This window comes from Lynx canadensis, chromosome D3 (genome assembly GCF_007474595.2).
Source record: "Lynx canadensis isolate LIC74 chromosome D3, mLynCan4.pri.v2, whole genome shotgun sequence".
Taxonomy (NCBI): domain Eukaryota; kingdom Metazoa; phylum Chordata; class Mammalia; order Carnivora; family Felidae; genus Lynx; species Lynx canadensis.
Genome location: NC_044314.2, coordinates 70,068,947 through 70,086,599, shown reverse-complemented (window position 1 = coordinate 70,086,599; position 17,653 = coordinate 70,068,947). Strand labels below are relative to the sequence as shown.

General features: G+C 36.5%; 1 protein-coding gene across 1 annotated transcript in view; it reads left to right on the top strand.

Moving 5' to 3' along the window:
* Window positions 1-17,653, top strand: part of LOC115528120 (tetratricopeptide repeat protein 28-like) — a 452,468-nt gene that overhangs the window by 37,150 nt on the left and 397,665 nt on the right. Inside the window, exon 2 of the mRNA XM_030335959.1 lies at window positions 3,413-3,691. Within this exon, the coding sequence (XP_030191819.1) occupies window positions 3,617-3,691 (75 nt within the window). The 5' untranslated portion in view covers window positions 3,413-3,616. The remainder of the gene's footprint in view (window positions 1-3,412; window positions 3,692-17,653) is intronic.

Genomic DNA, 17,653 nt, shown 5'->3' with positions numbered 1-17,653 from the left:
TCCTTGTTCCTCCAAGTATCCTGAGGACCTAGGGTTCTTAGGGGTGCATAATTTGGGAAATGTTACTTTATATTACTGTATATGGAGGTAGTGGAATGCAGAACTTTTCTTAATTTGATTCTTATTTGTGTTGGCATTGAACCAAATTATTACTCTGAGAAGTAGGGAGGGGATGCTCTAATAGTAGGATCATGTCTTTTTCACTTTTAAGCTACATTTGAAGCTAACCATTTTACTGTTAAAGGCTGTTATTTATATTTTTATGTCATACCCTTGAGTTTTCAAATATAGAATTGGTTTTCATAACTTATGGCTAGTACTGCCCTTATTTTGGACTCCTGATGACTATATTTTCCAAAATGAAATCAGTTTTATACATTGTCAGTATCTCAATACATTGGTTTGATGATGTGGATAAAAAAATTAAGAATCAAGACTCTTTAAAGGAAAATCCTTGTTTGGTAAATGTTACATAGTCCGTTAATTTTCAAACAGTATGTTTCATGATCATAATTTAAAACAGCAACAACAGACTAACCAGAATACAATCTTGGTTTGTCACTTCCAGAATGAGGAAGTTGAGAGATATAACTTGAACACTGATATTGGACATTTCTAGAATATATTTTATTATTATTATTTTTTAAATTTTATTTTATTTTGAGAGAAAGAATGCACAGAGAGAGAGAGGAAGAGAGAATCTCAAGCAGGCTCTGCACTGCCAGCACAGAGCCCAATGCAGGGCTTGAATTCTCGAACTGTGAGATCAGGACCTGAGCTGGAAACCAAGAGTCGGACACACAACTAACTGAGCCACCCAGGCGCCCCAAGAATATTTTTAATGTTTCAAATTGTCATGGAAATCTAGTTCATGATATTCCTGTAAACAGGAAAAATAGTAATTGTCTGTGTGAAGATTAGCTCTGCTTTTTTCCTCCTTTCTGTGGAATTTGTCCTTTGTCCTCTGTGAAGAGTCTAGTACTTTTTTTTTTTTTAATTTTTTTTTTTCAACGTTTATTTATTTTTGGGACAGAGAGAGACAGAGCATGAACAGGGGAGGGGCAGAGAGAGAAGGAGACACAGAATCGGAAACAGACTCCAGGCTCCGAGCCATCAGCCCAGAGCCCGACGCGGGGCTCGAACTCACGGACCGCGAGATCGTGACCTGGCTGAAGTCGGACGCTTAACCGACTGCGCCACCCAGGCGCCCCGTAGTACTTTTTATTTATTTTTTATTTTTTTTATTTTTTTTTTTTTTAAATTTTTTTTTTCAACGTTTATTTATTTTTGGGACAGAGAGAGACAGAGCATGAACGGGGGAGGGGCAGAGAGAGAGGGAGACACAGAATCGGAAACAGGCTCCAGGCTCCGAGCCATCAGCCCAGAGCCTGACGCGGGGCTCGAACTCACGGACCGCGAGATCGTGACCTGGCTGAAGTCGGACGCTTAACCGACTGCGCCACCCAGGCGCCCCCCCCGTAGTACTTTTTAAGTATTGGTTGTGTTACATCTCAGATCTGTCCTCCTTTTTTTTTTTTTTTTTTTTTTTTTTTAAGATTTATTTATTTAAGTAATCTCTATACCCAACATGGGACTTGAACTCATAACCCTGAGATTAAGAGTCACATGCTCTACCACTTGAGCCAGCCAGGCACCCCTGTGTTCTTTTGAATGGAGGGACTTAGTCTTAAAGACATGAGGAAGAAAATTATACTTTACACTTTTTGTTTTAATTGTACTCAGGGCAAGTCTGCTTAGAATTGCAAACTGTCTCTCGGGATACTGATGTCTTAAGTTTCTTCTCTTGGCACTCTGATGCAGTTCCTAATTTTCCTATTTTAAAAATAAGTAACGTTTGACTCATTCACTCCCTTTGGTTTTAAGGTCAGTGTTATTAAGTCATAGGAAACTTAATGATTTGGAGGAAATCAACATAAAAAACGAGTCTTAAATTGCCAAGATACAGTTTACGGCAGGTATTTTGTTTTTCTTTTTGGTGATTTCCAAAAACTGGTGTTTGTCTTTGAAATTCCATGGTAGAAGCCCAATTACCAAATTTGTCAGTCTAAAAGATTCATTGATACATTAAAATTTATGTTTTTAAATTTTTTAAATTTTTTAATTTTAGAACTCAAATATACTTACTGTATAACATTTGGATAAGAAAGGTAACTCTGGGGTGCCTGGGTGGCTCAGTTGGTTGAGTGCCTGACTTCGGCTCAGGTCATGATCTCGCGGTCAATGAGTTCAAGCCCCGCGTCGGGCTCTGTGCTGACAGCTCAGAGCCTGGAGCCTCTTTCAGATTCTGTGTCTCCTTCTCTGTCTGCCCCCACCCCTCCTCTCTCTCTCTCTCTCTCTCTCTCTCCCTCAAAAATAAATAAACATTAAAAAATAAAAAAAAATAAAGATAACCCATAATTTTATATCCAGAGATAACTTAGCATAGTTATTATTTTGATTATTTATTTCATTTTCTGAGTGCAACTATCTTAATATAGTTTAGATCATGTTTTCTGTATTGACTTGTATTTGTATTTTTTCCCTTAATATAAATAACTTTATGCACGTGTGTATGTAATCTCTATACCCAACATGTGGCTTTAACTCAGGTCCCAAGATCAAGAGTCTCATGCTCTACTGAGTGAGCCAGCCAGGCACCCTCACTTAGTAGAACTGTAAATTGCCAGGAAAAAGTCTAAGTATTCTTTTGCATTCACTCATTCATTCATCCATTCATTCATTCATTTATTCAGTCATTCTGTCAATCCAAAAAATATAAATATAAATGTGCATGTTTTTAAAGTTTGTTTTGAGAGAGAGAGAGGCAGAGAGAGAGGGAGAGAGAGAATCCCAAGCAAGTTCCTCCGTGAGTGCTGAGCCTGATGTAGGACTCGATTTCACGAACCACAAGAACACAACGTGAGCAGAGATCAAGATTAGGATGCTTAACCAACGGAGCCACTCAAGTACCCCTAAATATGTATGTTTATAACTATATGTATATATATAAAAGATACATATATATATATGCATATATATATATGTATGCATTCAAAGTACTATGTTGGCTGCTTCTTTGAAAGGTTATTAACTTTCAGGCTACAAAAGTTTACTATATAAAGCAGACCATGAAGAATGTCTCTGTTCTTTTATTTATTTATTTTTACTTTTGAGAGAGCACAGGCAGGGAAGGGGCAGAGAGAGAGGGGGACAGAAGATCTGAAGCAGGCTCTGCGCTGACAGCAAGAGCCAGATTAAGGGACTTGAACTCACGAACCGTGAGATCATGACCTGAGCCGAAGTCAGACGCTCAACCAACTGGACCACCCAGGCACCCCAGAATGTCCCTCTTCTCTTGAAATTCAGACAAAGAAACCCTCTGGATTATCTGACAAAGTTTCTTTGTTTGTAGATTCCTCTCTTTGGTGCTAAGACTATTGGTCGGAGAAGTCCTGATGGACCAGTGTTGAGCAAAGCTGAATTTGTTGAGAAAGTTCGTCAGAGTAACCAGGCCTGTCATGATGGAGATTTTCATACAGCTATTGTTCTGTACAATGAAGCCCTGGCTGTTGACCCTCAGAACTGCATCTTATACAGCAATAGATCTGCAGCCTATATGAAAATCCAGCAGTATGACAAGGCACTGGACGATGCAATCAAAGCTCGACTTCTCAATCCCAAATGGCCAAAGGTAGAAATTTCATTTACTTTCACAGAATCTTTTGTGCTGATTTCTTATTTTAATGTAACATTTCATTGAATTTGCAGTTGTTAATATTTTGATACTCTGTACTTCAGCAAAATGTTGAATGGCCTCATTGAGCTGGTATGCTAGTGAATGGCTTCCTTTTTTATGCTTTGTAATAGTGCTCTCCATGTTCAAGTTTAATTCTTTTCCTGTATGTTTGAAATTTGAAATTTTTTTCTACTCAGCTTCTTGATAGGATACATTTTAGTCTTTTATATAGGTTTCCACATCTCCTTTTTACACAGATGTTTTAGATGGAGATGGTTTTTTTCTTTGAATTTAAAAGAATTAATTTTATTCTGTCAATCATTGCTTGTTTTCAGAATGGTATTTAACCAGAAAAACTTTTTTTCCTAATACATCATTTTAATTATCTATGTTTCCTTGGATAGTTTAAGGTTTGAATGATCTTTGTTTTGTATATACTTTATTTTCAGTGTGCCTGTTTGCTGTCTAACCCCCATTAAGATGTACTGAAGTGTTTGAGATACTTTTTATTGAGCCACGAAACCATTTGATACCATTTTTGGCTTTCTGTTGCATTAACAAAGGCTCATGGATATTTGCTAGAGATTTAAAAAATATTCTTACTGTCTTATTAATGCTATAGTTAATTAATTTATACTTTAACTGTGGTAGGTACTTTTGGCCTCGTTCAGTGGAATTTCCAGTATTGCTGCTGCCTCATGAATTGTTTAGTATTGTGCAATTCCCTAACAGAGTTGTTTTGTAACTATAATTACTGCAAATCAAACAAAATCTATTTTTTTTTTTCAACGTTTATTTATTTTTGGGACAGAGAGAGACAGAGCATGAACGGGGGAGGGGCAGAGAGAGAGGGAGGCACAGAATCGGAAACAGGCTCTAGGCTCTGAGCCATCAGCCCAGAGCCCGACGCGGGGCTCGAACTCCCGGACCGCGAGATCGTGACCTGGCTGAAGTCGGACGCCCAACCGACTGCGCCACCCAGGCGCCCCTTTAAAAAATTGTTATAGGACACCACTTGGGGGTTAGAATGCTGTTTTCAAAGGACAGACCCAGGTTCAAATTCCTTCTCTTTTGTTAATGGCTCTCTTTTGTCTGGCTTTTGGTAAATTTCTTAACCTCTCTAGGGTTAAGATAAATGGAATAATAATACCTATTTTGTGAGGCCATTTAAGAGTCAGAGATAATTTGTTACTTGTACATAGTATGCATTTGATAGATAATAGCTATGATTGTGACATTTTTATTGAAGGTACAAGTAAGTAAGTTATTCTAGCAAAGCTTGGCATGTGTCTTCTCTTTCTCTTTCCCTTTTTCTTTTAAACCTGTGGTTGATTGCAACGAGCCTGATAAATAGCTTAATTCTCAAATTAAGTATTTCCATTCTTTCCTTTTTTGGATCCACTTATTTTATATCCTTCCTATATTTGTGAACATTTTAAAACTTTCATCTTTTTCCTTTTTCTGTCATTCTACTTTCTTTTGTTACCCTTTTGTGATTTAGCACACACACACAAAATAGCTGAAAAAGGTGCACTTTTATGATTATAGATTAAAAAAACAACCTTTTAAGGTAATCTTACCAAGTTTTATTCTCTGATGTTTTTCCCCTTATGATAAGTGAAGTTGTTCTATGTTTACCATTTGCATTAATATTTCAGCTCCATATTTGGCTTCAAGGAAAACTAATTTAGGAATATCTAGAATTATGTAACATGTAAATTAGTTTTTATTGAAATCATGAAAGGGTTTTCATATACAATGTGATTCATAATAAAATTAATTTATAAAGAAATTTCCACTACTGTATAAATTCTTTCCATTTCATAAAAACTTTATTTTATACTTAGTTTTCTAGGAATATACTTACAATATAAAAGAAGGTTAAGTTGTACTGTTTTGTTGTAAAGATATGTCTGTTGAAATTTTATCAATTGTTTTTTCCTTTGCTGAAAAGACTATCTTTTCCCCATTGAATTATCTTTAGTGCCTTTGTCACAAATCATTTGAGCATAAAAGTGTGGGGCTATTATTGGTCTTTCTATTTGGCTTTTCTAACTTTCTCATTAAAATAAAATCTTTTTGCCTTTTGAAGTCTTTTTCTGAAATGTCATTATTGTCTAGTTTGATTAGGGAAAACATTAATTCTAATTTCTATTTATGGTAATTAAAAAAAGTGTTTTAAAAATGTTTATTTTATTTTGAGAGAGAGAGAGAGACAGAGTGTGAACAGGGGAGGGTCAGAGAGATTGGGAGATGCAGAATCTGAAGCAGGCTCCAGGCTCTGAGCTGTCAGCACAGAGCCTGATGCAGGGTTCAAACTCACGAACAGTGAGACCTGAGCTGAAGTCAGACACTTAACCAACTGAGGCACCCAGGCACCCCTCTATGGTAATTTTTTTTTTTTTTAATTTTTTTTTTCAACGTTTATTTATTTTTGGGACAGAGAGAGACAGAGCATGAACGGGGGAGGGGCAGAGAGAGAGGGAGACACAGAATCGGAAACAGGCTCCAGGCTCTGAGCCATCAGCCCCAGAGCCTGACGCGGGGCTCGAACTCCCGGACCGCGAGATCGTGACCTGGCTGAAGTCAGATGCTTAACCGACTGCGCCACCCAGGCGCCCCTATGGTAATTTTTTATGTAAATATCTCAGGGCTCCAGCGATTGGATAGAGTCTTTTATTTGTGTCTATTTTGTCTGAATGAGAAATGATTTTGGTGCGTTATGGGCTGCAAAAGAGGTTATGAAAGCCTCTAAAAAGAATAAGCCCAGTGTTATTACCAAATTATGATAGTTATCTCCAACTGCCTCTTAGCTATTGTCTGTTTATGTTCATTCTTTTTGTGTCCTGTTTAAGAAATATTTATCTTACTCAGGGTTATAAAGTTTTTCTTAGGTTTTCTTCTAGAATTTTTATAGTTCTTACCTTTCGGTCTTTGATTCATTTCAAGTAAATTTTGCGGTATGTTGTGAGATAGGGGTCAAGATTTATTATTATTTTTTCAATATAGATAACCATGTTCCAGCAACATTTGTTGAAAAGACTGTCCTTTCCCCATTGAATGATCTTTGGTGCCTTTGTCACAAATCATTTGACCCCATAAAGTATGGTACTATTATTGGTCTCTATTTTGTTCCGTTGACCTATCTATCCTATGCCCTAAATGCACTGTCTTGATTACTGTAGCTTTATTGTAAGTCTTGACTTAAGATATTGTGAGTTTTCCATCTTTTTTTTTTAATGTTTATTTATTTTGAGAGAGAGAGAGAGAGAGAGAGAGAATGCATGTTTGAGTTGGGGAGGGGTAGAGAGGGAGGAAGAATCCCAAGCAGGTTCCTTGCTGTCAGCTTGGAGCCCAACGCGGGACTTGATCTCACGAACTGAGATCATGACTTGAGCCAAAATCAAGAGTTGGACATTTAACTGACTGAGCCATCCAGGCTCCCCTGAGTCTTTCATCTTTATTCTTCTTTTCCTAGGTTGTTTTTGATATTATCAGTCTTTGTATTTTTATATAAGTTATGAAACCAGCTTATCAATTTTTTCAAAAAGTCTCCTGGGAGATTAATGGGGTTGCATTGAACTTTTAGAGCATTTTGGAAAGAATTGCCACCTTATCTTTATTCAGTTTTCTAATCATGAACATGGTATCTGTCCCCATTTATTTAGTCCTTCTTTCGTTTTCCTTTGTAACCTTTTGTAGTTTCTAGTGTTCAGTCTTGTACATATTTTATTAAATTTATTCCTAAGTATTTTGCTTCTTGATGCTATTATAAATCGATTTAAAAATTTTTATTTTCTATTTCTTCATTGCTAGTATATGGAAATGGAATGTATTTTTGTACTTTGTATCATGTGACCCTGTTAAGTTCACTATCAAGTTCTAGTGGGGTTTTTGGCAGATGCCTTAGGATTTTTTCTGCACATGATCATATAACCTGTAAGTAATGACAGGTCTTTTTTTCTTTTGCATATGCTTTTTATTTCTTTCTCTTGATCCATTGTACCTGTTAGGATATCCAGTCTAATTCTGAATAGAAATGGTGACAGCAAACCTCCTTATTCATTCTTGATCTTAGTGGGAAGGCATTGAGCTTTTCTTTGTTGAGAATGATGTCCTTAATCTGGTGGAGGATGTTCCCTTCAATTTCTGTTATGACTGAGTGTTGAATTTTGTCATTTTTTTCTTCATTAATTCAAATTATAATTTTTTTCTCATTTAGTCTGTTAATATCATAAATTTAATTGATTCTGTTTTGGAATGTTAGGCCAAGCTTGCCTTCCATGGGATAAATACCACTTAGTTATTATGTCTTAATCCCTTTTATATATTGTTGGATATGATTTGCTATAATTTTGTTAAGAGTTTTTGCATCTTTGTGAAAGATATTGATCTGTTTTCTTTTCTGATGATGTCTTTGATTTTGGTATCAGAGTGATACTGGCTTCATACAATGAAGTGTTCTCTCTTCTTGTATTTTTTGAAAGAGTTTTTGTTGGATTGGCATTGTTTATTTCTTAAATATTTGGTAGAATTCACCAATTAAGCCATAATTGCATGTAGTTTTCTTTATGAGAAGGTTTTATTTTTATCTTTTTATATTTTAAAGTTTATTTATTTATTTTGAGGGGGAGGGAGGGGTAGAGAAAGGAAGAGAAAGAATCCCAAGCAGGCTGCACGCTGCCAGCACAGAGCCTGATGCCAGTCTTGACCCCATGAACCTCAAGATCAATACCTGAGCCGAGATCAAGAGTTAGACGCTGAACTGACTGAGCCACCCAGACGCTTCTGTGGGAAAGTTTTAATTATGAATTCAATTTCTCTGATATGAGACCATTCAAGTTTTCTGTTTCTTCTTAGTTTGGTATTTTGTTTGTTTCACTTAATTTTTACATTTAATTTGGGTTGCAAATTTATTGCTATAAATTTGTTGATAACATTCCCTTACTATCCTTTTAATTTCTGTAGGATCTTTAGTGATGTCCTTTCTTTCATTCCTGTTATTAATTTGATATTAATTAATTTCTCTGTCTTATCTCATTAGTCTGCTTAGAGATTTATCAATATTATTCATCTTTCCAGACAATCAGCTATTAATTTCATTGATTTTGAATATTATTGTACATTTTCTCTTCCATCAATTTCTGTTCTTTATTTCCTTCTTTATAATTATTTTACATTTAATTTGCTCTGTCTTCCTTTTTCTTTTTTTTTTTTTTAGTATTTATTTTTGAGAGAGACAGAGTGTGAGTGGGGGAGGGGCAGAGAGAGGGAGACACAGAATCTGAAACAGGCTCCAGGCTCTGAGCTGTCAGCACAGAGCCTGACATGGGGCTCAAACCCACAAACAGTGAGATCATGACCTGAGGTGAAGTTGGACACTTATGATTGAGCCACCCAGGCGCCCCTTCCTTTTTTTTCTTAAGATGAGGACTTAGGCCATTGATCTTAAATATTCTTTTTTTTTTTTTTTAATTAATTAATTAACTTATTTTGAGAGAGAGACAGAGTGAGTGGAGGAGGGGCAGGGAGAGAGAGAGAATCCCAAGCAGGCTCCGTGCTGCCAGTGCAGAGCCCGATGTGGGGCTCAACTCATGAACCATGAGATCATGACCTGAACTGGAACCAAGAATTGAAGACTTAACTGCCTGAGCCACCCAGGCACCCCTTAAATCTTCTTTTTTTTTTTTTTAACTTTAATTTAATTTTTTGGGGGGGAGGGGCAAAGGGAGAGGGAGAGAGAGAATCTTAAGTAGGCTCTGCACCCAGCACAGATCCTGATGCAGGGTTTGATCTTATGACTGTGATATCTTGACCTGAGCGAGTTGGATGCTTAACCAACTGAGCTACCCAGGTACCCTTTCTTCTTTTTTTAAGAAATATAAGCACTTAAAGCCAACATTTTCTTTGCTAGTACTGCTTTTGCTGCATCCCACAAATTTTGATGTCATTATTTTGTCATTCTGTTTAGAATAGTTTTGAATTTTCCTTGGCAGTACTTACTTGATCCATGGGTTATTTTAGAAGTATATTGTCAAATTTCCTAATATTTCTTATTTTTAAAGTTATCTTATTGTTTTTTTTTTATTTAAAAAAAAATTTTTTTTTTCAACGTTTTTAATTTATTTTTGGGACAGAGAGAGACAGAGCATGAACGGGGGAGGGGCAGAGAGAGAGGGAGACACAGAATCGGAAACAGGCTCCAGGCTCTGAGCCATCAGCCCAGAGCCCGACGCGGGGCTCGAACTCACGGACCGCGAGATCGTGACCTGGCTGAAGTCGGACGCGTAACCGACTGTGCCACCCAGGCGCCCCATAAAGTTATCTTATTGTTGATATCTAACTTAATTCCATTGTGGATGAAGAACACAATTGACATGATATTAATTTTTTAAAATATACTGGGGCTTGTTTTATGGCCCATCATGTTTTATCCTGGTGAAACCTGCTATGAGTGCCTGAAAGGAATATGTATTCTGTAGTTGTTAGGTGTAGTTCTATAGATATCAGTTAACTCAAGGTGATTGATACTGTTGATGTCTTCTAGGTCTTTGATGACTTACTATTTTTTGGTCTAATTATTCCATCAATTGTTAGAATAGAGAAGTTAAAATCCACAATTAAGATTTTGGAATTGGCTCTTTTTTTTAATATTGTGAATTTTTGCTTCATGATTTTTAAAGCTCTGTTACTAACATATACCACTTTATTATTATTCTGTGTTCTTGATGAATTGATCCTTTTATCATTGTGCTAGGTCCCTTTTTATCTCTGGTAGTAATTATTGTTGTAAGGTATATCTTGCTTGATTCTAATATAGCCACTTCAGTTTTTTTATTCTTACTCTTTGCTTTATGTATCTTTTCTATCCATATATTTTCAACTTCTCTGGGTCTTTACATTTCATATTCATCTTTTTTTGACAATATATATTATTTCTTTTTTTAAAAAAAGTTTATTTTTGAGAGAAAGAGACAGAAAGAGTGAGCGAGCTTAGAGAGGAGCAGACGTAGAGGGAGACAGAGAATCCCAAGCATTCTCCATGCTGTCAGCACAGGGCCTGATGCAGGACTCAGTCTCATGAACAGAGAGTTCATATCATGAGTGGAAATCAAGAGTTGGATGCTCAACTGACTGAACCACCCAGGCACTCCTGTTTCTTGCTTTTTGAATCAATTTTTTCAGTCTCTGCCTTTTAATTGGAATCTGTGTTCATTAACATTTAATGTAATTATTGATGTTGATTTTTTTTTTCTGTACCATTGCATTTGTATTCTCTGTTTTTTTCCTGTTATTCTTTTCCTGATGTTTATTGGTTTATTTGACTACTTTTTGAGTTGATTTGTTCTTTTGAGAGTTTTTCATTGTTTTTGATTGTTATTGATGTTGTTCGGCAGGTTGTTATTATTTTAATTGTTATTTTTTTAGAGACAGAGAGAGGGAGAGGGTACAGGGGCAGAGGAAGATAGAGAATCTTAAGTAGGCTCCACGCTCAGATTGTGGGCTCAATCCCACAACCCTGGTATCATGATCCAAGCCAAAATCAAGAGTCAGACACTGAACTGACTGAGCCACCCAGGGGCCCCTGGCAGGTTATTATCTTGGTTAGAATAGAATTGCATACTTTGTTTCTTGAATTGCAGCTCTAGTTTCAGTACAGATATTTTGTCTTTATTTGAGCTACTCAAGGATTAGCCAAGGATGTGGGTAGACAGAATTTGAGTATCCCTTTTCTGGTTCTTGTCCTTCTGGGATTCTTTTCCTCCTTGGCCACAGGCAGTGGTTTCCTGTGCCTCAGTATTCTGATTTCCCCAGCCAGAATGACAGTGCTCCAGTCACCCTGGTCACCACTCTGATTGGGAACTCACTTAACAGCTCTCTTCCTCCAGAATCTATTGGCTTCTATTCACTCTCCAGTGCTTTCAGGTAGGTTATTTTTGTGTTGTATCTAGATTTTGTAGTTGTTTTCTTTGTGGGAGTGGGTTCACCAGGATCTTGCTCAGTAGTTAGTGGAAACAGAAGTGATGTCTTCTCAGTGATCTAAGGTTCCTCATTTTCAGTGGATCCCAACAAAGTCATCTTGCTTCCTTAGGCCAAGTAGCTTTCTTAATGTTTTGAGTTCTCTTTTTAGGGTCATTGTTCCTAGTTACTCGTCTTATTCATTTACAATATTTATTTCTGTTTCCTTTTTCATTCATTCATTATATTGGTGAATAGCCCTTCTGCATTCTGTATTCCTTATGTATCTTATGCAGTATATTTCCACAGCGAGTATTATAGTCCAAGTTATTATAGTTTCATTCTTACTTTGTTGTGAGTTAAAAAAAAGTTTTTTTTTTATGTTTTTATTTATTTTTGAGACAGAGAGAGACAGAGCATGAGCAGGGGAAGGGCAGAGAGAGAGGGAATCCAAAGTAGGCTCCACGCTCTGAGCTGTCAGCACAGAGCCTGACGCAGGGCTCGAACTCACGGACTGTGAGATCATGACCTGAGCTTAATTCAGATGCTTAACTGACTGAGCCACCCAGGCGCCCCTGTCGTGAATTTTTTTATTGTAACAATATTCTAATGAAAAAACTTTCTGTTGTTTCGTGTTTCCAAGTAACCTGATATTCAAGACTCTGCACAAATGGTTATATTTCCCCCTTTATTACTTGCTGCTGGGATGACAAACCTGCTCTTCTTATCGATTGTGTCTTTTCCTTTTTTTTCTTCCTTCCTGTTTATGCCAAACTGTGCCTGGAGTTTTGTTCCTTGCTTCCGCTTGTCTAATTCAATTCTCATCTTTCCCTGAAAGCTACATTGAGCTTCTGTGAATATGATAGTCATTTTGCTAATTTCAATTAATTATTTATATTGTTTTATATATATATATATATATACATGTATATATATGTATGTGTATATATATATATATATATATATATATATATATATATACGTATGTATGTATGTTACTTGAGTGTATCTGAGTCTTTAGCTTGAAAGTGCCTCGAAAGCTTGTCTTCTACTATAGCCCAGACATTGCAGAGAGAGAGAGGGACAGAGGATCTGAAGCAGGCTCTGTGTTGAAAGCACAGAGCCTGATGCAGGGCTTGAACTCATGAACTGTGAGATCATGACTTGAGCCGAACTTGGACGCTTAACCGACTGAGCCACCCAGCCGTCCCTCCTTAAATTTTTCTTTTCACTTTTGTGTCTAAGTCAAAGAGAAAAGAGATATAATTGTGCATTTCCTTCTTGAAGACTTCTAAGGAAGTAGATGTCATAGACCATAAGCTTTGACAATATAAGTTTTCTTTTTTTTTAATTAGCCAATTTCCTCAATAGATTTAGTTCAGTTTTTAATCAGTTGTGGAAGGGATCTAACATTTCTTTCAAATCTCCCACCTTCAAACCTTTCATGTATTTAGTGAGTTAGCATAGTATAATGTAAATAGGATGTACAGGCAGTCTTCACTTTGCATGGTAGGACAGTACCATAGAAGCAACTGTACAAGCTGAAAAATCTTACATGAACTTTACAATGATTTCAACTGTTCTGTGGCCTTTTTAAATTTTTTTTAATTTTTTACTTAAAAAACTTTTGATGTTTATTTTTGAGAGAGAGAGAGAGAAATCGTGCCTTCACGCGCACGCACACAAGCTCACACACACACACATGCACGTGCAAGGGGGAGGGGCAGAGAGAGAGGGAGACACAGAATTGAAAGTAGGCTTCAGGCTCTGGGTGGTCAGCACAGAGTACAGTGTGGGGCTCGAACTCATGAATGGCAAAATCATGACCCAAGCCAAAGTTGGACACTTAACTGAGAGCCATCCAGGTGCCCCAAGAATGGAAAAACTATTAAAACAGATATTTTTTCAACGTTTATTTTTTTATTTTTGGGACAGAGAGAGACAGAGCATGAACGGGGGAGGGGCAGAGAGAGAGGGAGACACAGAATCGGAAACAGGCTCCAGGCTCCGAGCCATCAGCCCAGAGCCTGACGCGGGGCTCGAACTCCCGGACCGCGAGATCGTGACCTGGCTGAAGTCGGACGCTTAACCGACTGCGCCACCCAGGCGCCCCTAAAACAGATATTTAGTACATTGTGCTTTAAAATGTTAGAAACATTGAGAATTTGTTTTATTTTTTTGTATAAAACTTCTCTGTAGTTATTTGAATTGTTCTTGTTGCTTTCTTCTCATCGTATAAATTACAGTACAGAGTATCTTTTCTGTGCCTTGGTGAATTGTCATACTACTTTCTAGTTTGGGTCAGCTTATAAAATGTTAATCTTCAGTGTGAAATATCTCTGAGCATTCCTGCAGTTACAGTAATTTTGCCAGAATAATGTTCTCTGGAACATTTTAGCCTTTTGGTCACAACCACTTTCCTCATTTATGTTGACAAGTTCATTCTCAAAGTTCTTCTAACAGGACCTCTTCAACAGTGGCTGTGTCAACATTCCCATCGTCCACTATTTCTTCTATAACTCTCTTTGTGTTTGAGCTGAATTTTATCTTCAGCATTATCACTTTTTATTTCTTTGCTGCATTCATCTTTGTTCGTCAATTCTCCTTTTCCAAAACCCATTTTTATAAAATGTCCACACGGGTTTGTCACTGGAAGATAAAGGGGCAACACAACCACCTTTTTGCTGTTTCTGTGTGAGCTGAATAACAGATGTATGCAGTGACCAGTCATCACAGACTTTGAAACGAGTGATGTGATTGGTCATTAATCATGATGCATAACTCTAAATTATGTAGCAATTGTGGACTGAAAAACCAGCACTTTATGCATTTGTACTTTATGCATTTACTCACAGTTAATATACCATGGTAATTGAAATTTGAATTGTGGTATTAGGGAATTGGTGTAATTTAACTGTGGTAACTGAAATCCTCGTATATTGAAACAATATACATGTGAAGCAAGAACTGCGGGTTTTTGGAGTTGGAGCTAAGTTATTTCCTCCTTACACGTTGCTTCACTTTCATATGCCTCAGTTTTCCCATTTGTAATTTGGGTTAATATCACAAACTTGAAAGGGTTGTATTGAGGATTAAGTAAAATAATGGTAGGCACTTAGCAGAGCATTTTTCACATATAATTTTTTTAATATATTATGATTATTAATGGTGATCACCCTCATGGTGATATTTGTATTTAGACACACATAATTTTTTTTCAAACTATCCAATAATTTTTTGACTATTTCTCTTCACTTTATAATAATCTCAGTAATTTTCTGAATCTTTCCAATTTCTACTGATCATTTTTCAAAAAGTGTGATGACAAAATGGGTAAAATATTCCATTAAGATATATCTGTTGCAGAGGGAAGGGGAGGAATTATTTTTTGCCACTTATAGAGGACATATACTCTTTTGAATAACTTATCAGATCCTACTGGTCTTTTTTTTTAAAAATTTTTTTTTTCAATGTTTATTTATTTTTGGGACAGAGAGAGACAGAGCATGAACGGGGGAGGGGCAGAGAGAGAGGGAGACACAGAATCGGAAACAGGCTCCAGGCTCCGAGCCATCAGCCCCAGAGCCTGACGCGGGGCTCGAACTCACGGACCGTGAGATCGTGACCTGGCTGAAGTCGGACGCTTAACCAACTGCGCCACCCAGGCGCCCCCTTACTGGTCTTTTTAAAGTATGCTATATTTCATTTATTTGATTTCAGTAAATATCTATTAGGCATTTACTATAAATGCAAGCATCGTTCTGCTTTTTCCTCTGATAATGGTATTCAGTTGCTTTGTCTCCTTTTTTAAAATTTAGCATATTCATCTTTTTTCATTGTTTTGGTATTCTGCTTGTTTTCCATGATTAAAAAAAAAATGCATCATTGATCTGTACTTGTATCCACTGGTTTTTGCTTTGTAACGAATCACTCCAAAACAGTGACTTAAAATAACAACCATTTATTTAACTGGGCCTTGTGCCTCTCATCATTTTACAGGTTTTCCCGAGCTTCTTCCCATGGCAATTGTAGGATTCCCCCAACTACAGGAGAGTGGAAGCAGCAATGTGCAAGCATTTTCTGACGACTCTCTTTCTACCAAATATGCTATTATCCTCTGGGGCAGAGTAGGTCACATGGCCAAGCCCAGAACCATGTAGGGTGGGATTACCCAAGGGCATATATATAGAAAGGGAAGAATCTACAGCCATCCTTGTAATTTTCCCCAGTATTCTTTGTCAGTCAGATTATACACTTAGTGCGGTACATATTCACGTACCCCCCTTCCTAGAACACACCCCTCTTTAGTTGTTTGTATTTTGTTTTAACTTTTTACCCTAGATCTTTCTGGTCTGGAATTTTCTTGAATCACATCTTTTCAGACAAGTCTATTGTGAAGTAGTTTATATCATTTCAGTGTGAATTGTGAGTTATAAAAAATAGTTATATTCTTTAAGGGTACCATAGGAAAAGAAAACCAAAGGAATGGTAGATTTTCATATGGTATAACTATATAAAAACTATATAAGGGAAAGTTCCACAGTAGGACTTTCCCATTAATTGTAAAGCATACCACGAATACCTTGTCTTTCTGTATGAATTTAAAGCTCTTTCATATTTTCATTTTTTGATTATACTTGATGAGAGAATCCTATTATCAAGTATAATTCTTAATGAGAGAATATTATACATTGTCAGGTATTATACCTGATGACAGTTATATGTAAAAAAAAAAAATGTTAATATCTTGGTCCCATGTTTCCTTTTGGTTTGTCTATATTATAATAGTAACAAAATATAATAGCTTTTGTTGAATGGTTATTTACCAAAAGATTGTCTGAATCTTTTTATTTGTGTATCAATTTTATACTCACAATCTTAGAAGTTAGATATAATTATTAGCCCAGCTTTACAATAGTGAACATTTACAGTTAGTGAGAGATTAAATAATTTGTCTAGTACATCCAACTAGTAAAAGAGTTGGACTTTAACCCAGGTCTATCCTATCTGATTCTAAAGAATTTTTCCTTTATCCGTATACTGTACTACTTGCCTAAACAAAAGAGTTCATCAGTTAAGAGATTTTAAGAGTTCAGAATTCTCTTTTAAGTTTTAACACTGTTATGTTCATAAGATATTGAGGATACTATTCAATTTCACTTTCCTATAATATAAACCAGACTCTGACAGTGCAGTTTTTTTTGCCTTTTACTTGTCATTACAAGTAAACAAAGTGTTTTAAATGCATTGAATTTTAAAAAGAAGTTTGTAAATGTATTGGAGCTTAATAACAGAAATGCATAAAATAATGTTTTTAAGCTATATAATTTTTTTTTTAAAGTAGTCTCCACATCCAGCATGGAACCCAACACAGGACTTGAACTCATGACCCTGAGATCAAGTCCTGAGCTGAGATCAAGAACCACACTTAACTGACTGAGCCACCTAGGCACCCCTAAGTTAGATAATCTTAATAGTATGCATTCATTATATACTTTTGGGACCATATATGTTTTTTATAATTAACTTTTTTTTTTTTTAGCAAGAATTAATTGTATTTATTGAACAGTTCTGTGTGCTAGGCAGTGTTCTAGACCAAGAATACGGCAGAACAAAGTTACAACTAATGTTTCAGTGGGGAGGAGCAGAAAATAAAGTAATATATGAAAAGGTTTTAAAACAATAAGCACTCTGAAGATAATTTCAAACAGAGTGAAAGAATTGAGAGTACTGAGAAAAGAGGATGACAGAGTTATGGAAGAGTTTGTGGGAAGAGATGATTCAGATGAGACCTGAGAGAACCAGATGTGGGCAAAGTGCATTGTAGGCATAATAAACAGCTAATGTGAACTTGGCTAATTGAAGAAAATAGCACAAAGGCCAGTGGAACATAGTGAGTGAGTGAGTGAAATGGAGGTGGTAGGATAAGGTTGTTGAGGTGGGCTGTGGCCAGGTCAT